The following is a 14,168-nucleotide window of genomic DNA, read 5'->3' on the forward strand; positions in this document are numbered from 1 at the left end:
TACAAACGAGGCATAAAAAAAAAAGAAACTAGAATAATTAACACCATGACCCGGATAAAATAGATTTCTAATGCTTGTGTGTGTGATTTCTAATCCCCTTATTATTAGATCGAATTCAATTAATTAATAGATGATAGTTAAAGGGTATAGAAAATTGTTCGTGATTAGTAAACGTAATTTATAACATTAGAAATTAAATCAAACATAATAATAATAATAATAATAATAATAATAAGAATAAAACAATTGGAACAAATTGTAAGGAAAAAAAAAATGAATGAAATTTAATTTGAAACTTTAATCGTTGCATAAATTTAATATAACGTGTTCATATAAAATAAAAGGTACGGCAAATTAATTTGAACTTGTAAACATCTTTGGATACGATCCCGATAGTCGATTTAGGGTGACCCAGAGCGTGCAAATGAGAAAGAGAGAGAAAGAGAGAGAAAGAGAAACGAAGAGTCGTCGGGGTCGTTGCATTTGACCCCACTTTGCGACATCCTATTTAGTCCACTTATGAATCATATTAACCTACCGCGACCAAGAACGGTGCATGTAGAACGCCTGAGTTACGTGTCGACGGGAACCCATTAAAAAAAAAAGGGGTGTGTGTGTGAAAACTGATAGATCTTTTCTTTCTCTTTCTATTTTCTTATTTTTTATTTTTTTTTTTATTTTTCTATATTCGTCTTGGTTGTTTTTAACTCGTGTGATGCATTATTCCCCCCCGTCCCCCTTTTTTTTCTTTTTAATTAATTAATTAATAACTTCTCGCATATAAATTATTCGTTTTAAATAATTCAATCTTCGAGTCGAATTTTGATTTTTATCTCTCGTTTTTTTTTTATGTAGCAATGATTACAAATTCATTATTTTTCATGGGGAGAATTTTGTATAATATTACGCGTAGGGAGGGGGGAGTTAAAGAAGTATTAAACAAGCCAGATGGATGTCCGGAATTCGTCTCGGATTCGTAGTAATTCTGTGTACAAATTCCGGATGCCACCCACTGCAATTCTTGTTAACTTTCAACGAGATCATGGCGGTGTGACGTTTTGATGGTAACAGTCGTTTACTGAAGATGTTGAAAAATTCCACTCCGATCCAATCCCAAATTTGTTTTTTTATTTAAATATATTTCCTATTTATTAAATTCGTATTTACATCAAATCTTCTGTTATTTTCTCTTGTTCTGATAAATAAATTATTTAAAAGATATTAAAAAACAAAAAAAGAGAGAAAGAAATATTTTCAATATACTTAACGATATATGTGCCCATAATTATGAAAGTGGTCTAAATCAAATTAAAAAAAAAAAAATAATTTTATTAATTATTTCACATCACGTTATTTGAAACTAAATGAATTCAATGTAATTTTCACGATAATTGTTAAAAATGAACACCGTTAGATAGTGTTTGTTATTTCAATATTATATAGAATTCATTTAATATTCAAATTTTATTTTTATTTAATATTAATAATTATTATTTATAATTATTTATAATAATAATTATTATTATTATTTTTTAATATTAATAATTAAATATCTCGGAACAAGAAATATATGACTTGGACTAATTTATAGTTATATTATATTATATTTATAATTATTATTATTTATAGTTATATTATATTATATTTCATAATTATGATCACATATATTACTTTTCAAATGCATACAAGATTATTATGACTGATCCAATGAAATTATTTCAAAATTATTCAGATTTTGTGAATTATTTTATGACTAAAATACGAAGAAACTTTTTCCCCTTAGGAAATATTTAAAAAAGATTTACAAAATAATAAACTTGCACGTGTGTGTTTGAAAAAGAAAGAAAGAGAGAGAGAGAGAGAGAGAGAGAATTAAAAAGTGATGTGTATGGTGACCTTAACACACACGTGATGATCCGATGACGTCAAATACATCCGAGAAGAGCTCTTTCATGATATCACCGAGTATTTTTAAAGGTCTCTCGATACTTGCTTTACGCCCAATGTGTTTTTGCAATTTCCCTTTCTCTTCTCCTTCCACTCTTTTCTCTTTTTCTTATTTTATTTACCTGCTTTTCTTCTCTCTTTTTCTCTTTTTTCTTTAACATTTTTTTTCATTTTTGCACACGTCGGAGATCAACGTTGTTGTCACTGATTTTACTTGTTTGTCAAGTAACAACAATAATAATAATAATAATAATAAGACTACGGTCGCTTTTTATTCATGTTTTTTTATTTCTTTTTCTTCATTTTTTCTTTCCTTTTTTATTCCGTGTGTGTCACTTGTCGACGATGATGTTATTTTAGTTGATACGCGGAGGCACGAAGTAATGCAGAAGGTAAAAAGAAAATAAAAAGATAATAAATCGATGTCGAGAAAGAACGAGTGCGAATGAGAGGAGGAGAAGAGTGAGATAGAAAATGAAGAAATAAAAGGAGAGGGTTAGGAGTATCAATGGAGTCACTTGTTCAGATCATTTTATCTCTTTCTATCTTTTTCTTGCCTTTTTTTTTAAATATATAAATGTGTGTGTGTATATATATGTGTACTCTCTGAACGATGACTCAAACTCATTCTAGAAGAGGCCATTCCTTTTATGCGAAAACTAGTTTGTCTCGTTTATTTTTCGATTAAATGCCGTTCGAATCCATTTAATTCTATTTAAAAAAATATATATATATATATAATTTCATTTTTATACATCAAAAATAAATTTAATACATTGTCCAAAAGATTTGTTGATTTATACGATATAAAAAAAAACAAAAAGAAATAAAGAAAAGAAATTTATTATTTCGAGCTATTTATTTATTATATATAATTTATTATTATATAATATAATATATAATATATATATAAAATATTATTTATTATTATATATATATTTATTATTTCGGGGGGTTGAGGTGGGTGGAGAGGGGTACATTAACGACAACATAATCGAGTACAATTTTTTTTTGGAATAATCTTTTACATTTGTACAGCCTTACACACACACACATAATCTTATTTTATATTATTATAAATATTATATTATTGTTTTGTTTTGTCCTTTGTAAGAGAAAATCGAATCAAGAAGGAAAGGAATCGGGAAAGTAAGATGAGAATAACGGTTGGGAGAGGAAGTTGTCGCATGAGTCATACACCTGTTCAAATGTAACATACACACACACACGTTTACATAGATATACATTCATACTTGTACATTTAGGAGAAGGTATATCGGTGTTGCCAAGAAGACATTCTTGTTTTAATTTCTTTGGGAATAAAATGTTTATTCGAGTGTACCACCACCACCAACCAATCTTTTTCTCCTTCTTGGATTAATTCGTCGTGACGAAAATATTCAATTTAAATTCCTGTCGTGTACCTTAAAACCACCGACTTTTGTCGTAAAATTATCGTCTCACGTAAATAAATAAAGTGAAAAATGTTGGTTGGGATTTTGCTAACACGTCGACATGAGATATAAATTTGAAATAAGAACGATCGTTCGTATTTACGCGCATTCATCACACACACACACACACACACATGGACGCACGCACACGCATGTCCCCGAATTCGTAATAAATATATCTTTCGTCTTAATTTTATTAACGAGAAAAATCGTGTCTTCGAATATAAAGTAAGAGAAGTAGGGTGGCGGGGGAGGTTTAGGGAGGGGGTAATTTTAATTTGAATTATTATTCGTAAAAATGGTTTACGTAAAAAAGGTATAAGTGTTATCTTTTTAAATAGACGGTAAGAAGGAAAACTAATATTCCTGTTAGTCATTGTACGCGATACTCTACGTGTTTTCTTCGGGATTATTGTTGATTGGAAATAGAAAAAACTAGTCACGCCAATATGTCTAGCCGATGTAGAAAGTTTCGATGTATATATGGCAATGTATATAAAAGAGAGAATGTTTGAAAAGGAAGCGGAACTATGGCTCGTTACTTTGAAATGAGCATTCCAATTCAGCTATTTGACGTTCGACGACGCTTTCACAATTATACAATACTTTTAAGGTCTGCCTAGCATATCATAGAACAACGATTTCAAGGATTATCTTTTAAATATCATTTTCAAAGAAATTTTTTAATTATATTATAAAAATGATCATCGTATATGCATTAGGCATTCTTTTTTCTTCCCTTCGTCATTATTAATAATTGTGTACTATAAAGAAATAAATAAATGAAAAGAAAAGAAATAAATTCATTCTATTAAAAGGAAAAATTAAAAAAAAAGAAAAACAAGAAGAAGAAAATAAAAAGTAATATTTATTATTGTAAGATCTAATACTTGCTCGTCAAAGTACAAAAACCGCACAATACTTTAAGATCCGAGAGATCGCACCTCGACAAGAAAACCACGATAACGTGTATAAAGTATAGAAAACGAAGACAAGTTCCAGCACTAGGAAGACCTTCACCTGTTTTCGATGGCCACGGTTCTTGTAAATGTGCCTTGGCAAGTGTCTTGTAATACCTTTTACTTCTTTTCTTTTTCTTCTCTTCTCTTCTCTTCTCTTCTTATTCTCTTTTTATCTTTTCCCATATGGCAACCGGTAAAACGTCTAACGTGGCTCTTTGTGACAATGAGTCACACATAAATACGTTCCAACGTATTTTTACTACGCTCGGATTTAATTTGTAACGTATGCCATACTAGACACCATGCTACGTGTTGGGTTTCTTAATGATAATATAGCAGTTGTCCGTCCCCCATTGATTAACACGTTCCGTACTGTACCAGTTTTTTGTTTTGTTTCTTTTTTTTTTTTTTTTAAGTTATACTTCTTTTGGCGCGTATGGGAAAAAATGATGAGAGTGAATTTTTGATGCGCGCGCACAGCGACACGAAATTAACGGGATGAAGTTAGCCTTCGATTACGATGCGCGCGCACAGCGATATGAAATTAACAGCGTGAAGTAATTCGTAAATAAATAAATTAGATTATACTTATTTTAATTAAACCTTTTTATCAATGATATTTTTTTAATATCTTCATTTTATTTGATCATTTTATCGTATTTTCGACAAATGTAAAGTATTATATCGGCACGCGGGATAATTGAAGTTATTTTTGAGGTTATTGATGTTACATTTGTTTTGGTATGCCAAAGAAGTATGACTTCTTACATGCGTACGTAAGTACACACACTAGTATTTTTCTTCTTTAAGATTTTCCATTCAAACCGTCGTTAAATATTTCATTCGATTTCATTTGTTTACAGGGAAAACATTTTGCCAGTCTTGTAAGAAGAAGTGCAGCGGGGAGGTGCTAAGGGTTCAAGACAAGTACTTTCACATAAGTTGTTTCAAATGCGCACAGTGCAATGCCAGTTTAGCACAGGGTGGATTCTTTGCTCGGGAAGGTTCCTACTATTGTACCAAGGTAATCATAAAAAATAAATCCGTCGCAGGAGGAATACTATATAGAATTGTTTTGATTACGTGTTTAAATTTAACGATTTATGATATAACTATTTATAGATGCTAAGTACAGTTTTATTATTTAAACAAAATTATAAAAAATGTAATGGCTTTGTAATAATATATAAAAGACTCTATATTTTACCGATCGAGTTGACGAAAAAGTCCCAATTAAGGGACGAAACGTTCAATAAGATCGAAATACAACGTTCGAAATTCTTACCCTAATTTATTAATCATTTTATTTTTTAACGTGATAAACAAATAATTGTAATAATTCAATATAAAAACAATCATTTACAGTTATTGTGTATTGTCAGCTCAGCCTAAGTTTTTCATTTTAATTTTATTATTTCTTTTCTTTTTTTTTTTTGACATCAACAATTATTAATCATTGATTATCATCAATTGACATAATTATATTATATTGTTTTATAGGATTATCGAGAACGTTGGGGTACAAAATGTGCCGGTTGCGGGGAATACGTGGAAGGTGACGTGGTAACAGCCGGAGAGAAGCACGCATTTCATCCGAATTGTTTTCATTGTCAAAGATGCAGACAGCCGTTGCTTGGACAAGGAACGAAAGTATCTCTCGTACAAGGTAATTTCCGTTGAAAATGATCCCTCCTCCAAAAGAAATAAACGAAGATGAATAATTCGTGAAGGAATAGATAAAGCATCGTGTTACGTATGTGTGTATGTGTGTATGTGCGTGCGTTTGAAACGAGTCATAAAATTAGCATAAGCAGTCGTTCTGTTAAAGGCAAATTACCGTTCAGATAAATCGTCGTTTCTCAGTGTTACAAGGTCAATACGTGCAAAGACTAGAAAGTATTACATATATATATATGTATATGTGTGTATGTGTGTGTTACGTATGAGAGATAAGTTCGTAGGCCGCGGTAACTTGGATATGATGATTAGTCATACTTGGATTACCAAGAAAGTGCAATAATAATCAACTATCAGAATTGATAAACTATCGCAAGAGATTAAATGATATATATTTCTTATCAATTTAAAACAAACACTTAAGTTAATTTTTTAAATCGAAATGGAACGATCTTTTCTTTTCTATTGTCTTGTTAGAATTTGATTTGTTAATAATATACGAAGAAAAGTTTTTTACGAATGTGATTAAATTGTGCTTAAGTTATTCGTGTTATAAACGATAATTCATATATCACATTATAAAGAATTTAGTATTAGTCGAATTAAGGACAGACCGGATCTATACAATTTTCGTTTTATTGTCTCGTAGGTCAAGCTCTATGTCATCGATGCGTTGGTATCCCTGTACGAGAAGCCTCAACACCAGTGGGGAATATTGGTGGTACTCGAGGATCATCTGGTGATGCCACCAGTGACCCTGGTGCTTGTGCTGGCTGCGGAAACCAATTGCGAGAAGGTCAAGCTTTGGTTGCTCTCGATCGTCAATGGCACGTTTGGTGTTTCAAATGTCACAGTTGTGACACCGTTCTACATGGGGAATATATGGGAAAGTTAGTCTATTTCCAGCCACTTTATCTTTAACACGTTTACGGACAATAAAAGTTTCAGCGAGGAATAAAGAAAGTGAAAGTCATTTTATTTTTAAATTAGTTAGTGATATCGAAAATTTTATTAAACATATTTTATAAGGGCAGTCAGATTATCATTTATTAAAGAATTAGCTAGTCATTATCTTTACAGGTATAATAATTACAAAAACTTAAGATTATATCAAATAAAATTCAAAATAATTGACTTTCAATTTTTTCCTTTTTTTTAAATATTTCTAAACTCTGGTGTACCATTAATAAATATTTAATAATTTAATAAATACTTGCATACTTGCGAGATTTTACCATCAATCGGTATAAAAAATGTTTCAAACGATTGTATTAAAAACAATTATATATATATATATATATATATTTTGTTTTTGTTTTAAAGAGACGGCGTGCCTTACTGCGAGAAAGATTATCAGAAACAATTTGGGGTGAAGTGTGCTTATTGTAATCGTTACATAAGCGGCAAGGTACTCCAAGCTGGCGATAATCATCATTTTCATCCAACTTGTGCGCGTTGCACCAAATGCGGTGACCCGTTTGGCGACGGTGAAGAAATGTATTTGCAAGGTGCAGCCATTTGGCATCCTCGTTGTGGTCCAGGACCAACCGGACCCAATGGTATTGTCAATGGACACGGGGAAGGTGCTCACACTCCCCAACACAGAGAATCCGAGAGAATTTCCAGTAGCGCCTCGGAAATGCAGGTAAATTCGGTCTGTAAGAAATTCATTTGTTAACGTTTATTTTTGTTTCTTCTAATTAACGAGATATCATCTGGTATTCTCAAATTCGTGATCTACGCGTCGTAAGTAGATCCCGATATTAAAAATTAAAAATTATATATATATATGTATACATATATATGTAATAATCGGCAATTTACTTTACGAGATAATCGTAATCGATAATAATGTACCGTAAGTAATATAATATAACTTTTTTTTTTTTTTTAAATTAATATCAAATGCGAGAATTATTCTGAGACACGGAAGAAACTCGTATTGAAAATGTACAGTGTATGTTATTGTACATTTGTATATTAAACAATTAATAATATTATTTTTCTATCTTGTAAATATAAGTGCGTATTGTTATGGGTATTGCTAAATGTTTTTTATTTTTTAATTTTAATTTTTATTTTATTCAGCTTAAGCTTTTTGTTTTTTTAGTTTTTATTTTATTTCTTTTCTTTTTTGTTCTCTTTATTTTCATTAATTATTATATTACATGTATTATTTCGTTAAAACGAAAAGGCACAGTGTACGTACGAATTATGTAATAGCTTGTTGTCGCTAGTAATTTTTGTATTATTAAGAATTTTGAAGTTTTTGTAACGAGGAATATTTGAATAAGGCAAAAGTGTTGCATATACGTGTGTGAATTGTACAGGCTTAGGAAGAAAGAACAAAAAAATAGAAAAAAAAAAAAGATTTGGATAAACGTTGGTCACGCACATGAAAGATTGTATTTGGAATGCACGTTGCTGCATTGTATTCTAGTGCATCAGTGTTCATCGTTTAAAAAAAAAAGAAAAAAACTCATTTCTATGTATATTCCATCTCATTTTTGATTCTGTACAAACCATACAAGTAGTATGAATAATTGTTTGTTCAAATTTTGAAAAGAATTTTGTATACGCATCGAGATGCATAAAAGTAGAAAACAAAATGCTAGAAATGCAACCACCACCACCACACCAACAACAACAACAACAACACCCAACAAACAAAAGCAAGCTTGATGTTTAATAATAGCTTCTAGGAGTTATGGTTGTTCTCTTGAGAGATATTAAACAAAAAAAAAACAAACAAACAAACAAAAAAACCAATAATGTATCGCTTTGACATGCATCGTTCAATTGTTTTGTTACCCTATTATTTACGCACGCTTCGATACCCTTCTTACGAAGAAAATATTTTTGTTTCTTTTTTACAAATTTTGATGATCATACATTAATTTTATATATATATCGTATTTTTGATTCTTTTTTTCTTTTTTTTTTCTTTTTCGTTTATTTTTTTTTTACTTTAAATTTATTTTATTCTTTTCGTTTAATTCTTTTTTATTTATTGCTTTCTTAATCGTTGTTTACTTTTTTCGCACGGTCATTGTGTATAGTTTTCATTGCGGTCACGCACGCCAAGCCTGAACGGATCACTATGCAGCCCTTACAGCAGTCTCAGTCGCAAGGTATGCACACGAACCATTTCAAAGGGTCTTCTTTTCAACAACAAAATCCTAATATTCTTCTTCTTCTTCTTCTTTATCTTCTTCTTCTTCTTCTTCTTCTTACCATTATTATTATTATATTAATACAAATCATTTGTTGTATGGATTTTTCAAAGGAATTTCGTGAATCCTTACATTCATTTTGTTTTTCTTTTTTTCTTTTCTGTTAACTTGACACTTAAATTATGATAATGTTAAAAAAACAAAAAAAAAATTGATCAAAGATATATTTGTTTTGTAACGAAAGTAAAATGAAAATTTGTAAATGTGATGAAGTTTTTATTCATTGGCTCAGTATTATCCTGCACGAACCGGCAGTCCTGGATTGATCCTGAGAGAATACGGAAGAGGAGGACCCGAAGATGTTTCTAGGATTTACACTTATTCTTATTTGACTGAAACACCAAGTCAAGGATATCTGAGACGTCCGATACAACCCTACGACAAACCTCCGACGAGCCCACATTTTCATAGACCCAGTTGTATGTTCAATTTTATCAACAATATATATATATTCATTATCTTAAATAAAAATAAGTTAAAAATAATAAAAATAAGAAACCTTAGTAAAATTCGTCAAAATTTCTTGCTCGACACTAAAAGGGTTAATCATAATAATTATTAATTATTATTGTTTCTCTATATAAACAAATTGTTACAATTTAGGATTAGTAACCTTTCCCACCCCCACAGTGTGACGTGCTGGGTACTCGTATTATTCGAATAAACAATATTAATTATATATTTTCTAAAACAATAGTATTGATAATATAAATTTATGTTTGTTTCAATCGGAATAGCATCTCGTTCGATAAGAAGTAGCGGAGGACGCAGTAGCAGATCAGGAATGAGAGCACTGGTCGATGCTCTGAGCGAAACTCGACCAAAGTCACCTGCTGCCGGAAGTCAGGTTGACAACGACGAACCAATCGAATTGGCACATTATCCGGATGCTATGAAACCTCCGCCTGGTGCTCAACCGCCAATAGAAAGAGACGATTTTCCAGCTCCGCCTTATCCTTACACAGATCCTGAAAGACGTAGACGATGGTCCGATACTTACAAGGTAAATTACTGAATAATATTTGAACCCCTATATCTTGATTTTACTAATTTATTGATTTTTGTTTGTGTGTATGTGCGTGCGTGCATATGTATGTGTGTCTGTGTGTGTGTGTGTCTGTATGTGTAGGGAGTACCCGCATCAGATGACGAGGACGAGGTAGATAACAAGATGTACATCAAAGAGGTTGAGCAAAAATTGAAGAAAGAACAGGACGAGTTGAGTAAGATTGACACTGGAATAGCTAAAGTATTCCTACAGGATCGTGAAAAGGATCGTGAAAATTTAAGACACAAAGCTGCCAACGTTGATCCAAGAAATGCTTCAAGAACACCATCGGCTGCGAGGGAACCAACTTATAGGCTGCGATACGAGAGTCCTGTTGGAGCGTGTAAGTTTTCTTCAAAGATACATCATTCGAATGATTGTTAACGTGTTTAATCATTTAAATTGGTCAATTTTAATTATCAAAATATATCACACATTTGTTTTATATTTTATTTATTATAACATTTTGAAGTATCATGTATTTTTACTGTTGTAATCGTGATCCTCATTTTCGTGAGGCGCGCAAAAACGAACGGATGCATCGAATTTTGAAATTCACTTTTAATATTCATCGTTACTAATTGAAAGTTTAAATATAATTGTTTCGTGAGATAAAATTAGAGAGAAGAGGGGAAAAAAAAAAGAAAAGAAAGAAACACGTATTTTTTAATGCAGCACCATCGAGAAACATAGATCACGCAAGACCTTGGGAAGACGACGATGGTTTTAGTTACAAATCGAGTGGGCCCAGTTACAACGGTGAGTTATTATGTGTTCGATTATTTTTTTTTAAATTTTTTTTTTATATATACATATATATATTAATTATATTGAAAAAATAATGATATCATTTGTTCATAACTATATATATATATATCATAAAAACATATAAGCGAAAAATCATCTCTCATACATGTCCACACGTTCGCACATAAACACTAACATGATCACTCTCTTCTTACTGTTTTACAATAAACTGTGTTTTACAAAATTCAATTCGCGCTACGAGGATTACGAGAAAATGGCTGTTGCGAAAAGAAACAAAGGGAACGACCATTTTTTTATTTGTTTTTTTTTTTTTTTTTTTTTTTTTTTTTCTTTTTTTTCTCATCAATTAATTAATCAGAAAATTTGAGAAGTGAACCACCTTTATTATAAGTCCCAATAAGATTTTGATACGTGCGGAATTTAACGGCGAATCCTTGCGTAAGACAAAATCTCGATTTAGGTTCGTTTTTTCATTTTTTTGTTTTTTTTTTTTTTTGTTTTTTGGACGTTTGTGTTCTTGTGAGAAATATTATTGACGAGGGGTAAGGGGGTAAAAGAAAAAGCAGTACGTGTAACTCGAGCAGGACGCGTTGCGTTGTTATTTTTTATTCCATGTTTTTTTTTTTTTTTTTTTTTTTTTTCTTTTTTTTTTTGTTCTTTCCTTTTTCTTTTTATTCCATGTTTTTTTTTTTTTATTTTGAGTGCACCGAATAATTAAAAAAAATATATATATATATACCACACTCTCTCCTATGGACGACCCCGTTAAATCTAACAGGTGATGTATTCTGCCTAAGCATGTGACGCCGTCGACCTAATTCAATGTGCCTGCCTTGGCCTTAATTTTGTTTTTTTTCTTTTTTTTAATTTTTTTTTCTTTTTTCTTTCTTTCTTTCTTTCTTCTAATTTTTATTTTTTACTATTTTCATTCTATGATTATATTTTTCTTTTCTTTATTTATTTATTTGTTTTTTTTTTCCTCATAAAACATATAAATAGGAATAAACATATTTTCTTCTCTTTTATTATTTTATTAGCCAGCTGTATTATACTTTGAAATGCTAACAACGTGTAAAAGGACGCCTTGCTCTAACTTTTCCTGCATGAAACAGAGGGGTTAATGTTTAAAATAAAAAAAAATAAGAAAAATAGGGGTACAAGAGAGAAAAAGACAGATAGAGAATAATAATAACAATAATAATAATAATAATAATATGCTCATCACACACGGACACACATCATACTCTTCGACTTTATTATCATTGCAATATCGAAAGATTGTTTAAATAATCTTTCCTTCTCATTATATTCTTTTTTTTTTTTTTTAACACGTACCGTGCCGTTCCTAATTTAGAACACTTTCCGTTCAGGCCGAGTGGGGCATATACGTCCCACGCTTTACGATTGCATTATTTTGCTTTCGAGTAAAGTACAAGCATGCCTTGCAATAATCAAAATAATACAAAAATCATAATTATTAAAAAAAAAAGGATCTTTTATTGTTTATAAACCTTCGAGACACGGAATTTTAGAAAATAAAAATACTCGTGTTGCAAAGAAATTGTATATGAAGTAATATATTATAATATAAAAATATAAACAAAATAATAAAAATAATATTCAATAAAGTTTTTTGTTTTAAAATGTATCGCAGATTAAAGTATCAACAAGATTGGGACACTTTTAATTACCGTTACTTTTAATTACTTTTAATTACTGAAATACGATACGAAAAAATTTCTTTCATTAAGAATTATTTGTAAGAAACACGTGGGCTGAACGAAAAACATTACTCCAAATTTTATAATGAAGAATAGAAAAATAATGATTGACGGCACGGAACGTGTAATTAATCATCCTTTCTTCTGGCGCATGTTGTTCGCACTTTTCTTCCGCATCTTACGCTTTCTCAATCAATCTCATCAAACATATATTTCTTTCGTCTTCTAACTTGTAAGCTTCTCGTTCGTATCTTCCGATGTTGAAACGTTTAAAGAAAAAAAAAAAATAATAAATAAAGAAAAAAAAGAACGAAAGGGTAGGGGGGCAGGAGTTTTAGGCGGGACAGGGGTGGTGCTGGGGGTGGGGCGGGGGGGGGGGAATCATCTCGTAAAGTTTCACAAAAAAAAATAAGAAAAAAACAAAAAATAAGAAAACTACCATCGTGTCTCTATTTGTGTTTTTGTGTTTGTGTTGTGTTTGCGTGGGCGGGGCAGTTGGAAGGTCATCGGCGCGTTCCCCGGCTCCCAGAAACTATCCACCCCTTGGTACTCAACGCGCCTTCACTCTTCCAAACGCCACTAGGCACTATCATTCGGTGAGTCCGAAAACTTTCCAATTTCGCTTGCCGTTGAATTCAAGTCAAAGAAATAAATCAAAAAAATAAATTATATAAATAAATTTGGAAACATTGCAACAACCCTTTTCTTATAACACATCATTCGTTCGTTCCGTGTGGCAAGGTTTTTCAACCCCGTTTTAGTAAGGAACGCGTTTAACGATTGCAATTTTTATATTCTAATTTGAATTATTTTAATTAAATAAAAGAAAAAAATTTCTCGAGCTCAGGAAAATAGGCAAATACTGATGAGCGCATATATGCGTCCATTCATTCGTTCTTTAACCCTGTTTTTGTAAAGAACGTGTTTAACGATTGCAATTTTTATATTCTAATTTGAATCATTTTACTCAATAAAAGAAAAAATTTTTCAAAGCTCAGAAAAATAGACAAATACTGATGAGCGCTTATATGCGCCCATTCATTCGTTCGTTCGGAGTTTCAAGGTTTTTAACCCCCGTTTTAGTAAATAACGTGTTTAACGATTGCAATTTTTATATTCTAATTTGAATCATTTTAACTCAATAAAAGAAAAAAATTTTTCAAAGCTCAGAAAAATAGACAAATACTGATGAGCGCTATATGCGTCCATTCATTCGTTCGTTCGAAGTTTCAAGGTTTTTTAACCCTGTTTTTGTAAAGAACGCGTTTAACGATTGCAATTTTTATATTCTAATTTGAATCATTTTAACTCAATAAAAGAAAAAAATTTTTCAAAGCTCAGAAAAATAGACAAATACT

At 30.9% G+C, this 14,168-nt stretch overlaps 2 protein-coding genes across 4 annotated transcripts in view; one reads left to right on the top strand and one right to left on the bottom strand.

Annotated features, from left to right (window-relative positions):
• The window catches only part of LOC122515673 (actin-binding LIM protein 1-like), a 28,952-nt gene extending 15,178 nt beyond the window's left edge, over positions 1-13,774 (top strand). For 2 of the 3 annotated variants that reach the window (XM_043633079.1, XM_043633077.1), the window contains exons 2-11: positions 5,227-5,387; positions 5,864-6,029; positions 6,690-6,930; positions 7,364-7,685; positions 9,100-9,171; positions 9,506-9,692; positions 10,011-10,276; positions 10,403-10,664; positions 10,997-11,080; positions 13,306-13,774. In XM_043633079.1, the coding sequence (XP_043489014.1) occupies positions 5,227-5,387; positions 5,864-6,029; positions 6,690-6,930; positions 7,364-7,685; positions 9,100-9,171; positions 9,506-9,692; positions 10,011-10,276; positions 10,403-10,664; positions 10,997-11,080; positions 13,306-13,475 (1,931 nt within the window). In that variant the 3' untranslated portion in view covers positions 13,476-13,774. The remainder of the gene's footprint in view (positions 1-5,226; positions 5,388-5,863; positions 6,030-6,689; positions 6,931-7,363; positions 7,686-9,099; positions 9,172-9,505; positions 9,693-10,010; positions 10,277-10,402; positions 10,665-10,996; positions 11,081-13,305) is intronic. The other variant, XM_043633078.1, reaches the window with a different exon arrangement.
• Positions 13,709-14,168, bottom strand: part of LOC122515907 (26S proteasome non-ATPase regulatory subunit 2-like) — a 16,603-nt gene continuing 16,143 nt past the window's right edge. Inside the window, exon 14 of the mRNA XM_043633403.1 lies at positions 13,709-13,714. Within this exon, the coding sequence (XP_043489338.1) occupies positions 13,709-13,714 (6 nt within the window). The remainder of the gene's footprint in view (positions 13,715-14,168) is intronic.

This window comes from Polistes fuscatus, unplaced genomic scaffold (genome assembly GCF_010416935.1).
Source record: "Polistes fuscatus isolate 324 unplaced genomic scaffold, CU_Pfus_HIC Scaffold19, whole genome shotgun sequence".
Taxonomy (NCBI): Eukaryota; Metazoa; Arthropoda; class Insecta; order Hymenoptera; family Vespidae; genus Polistes; species Polistes fuscatus.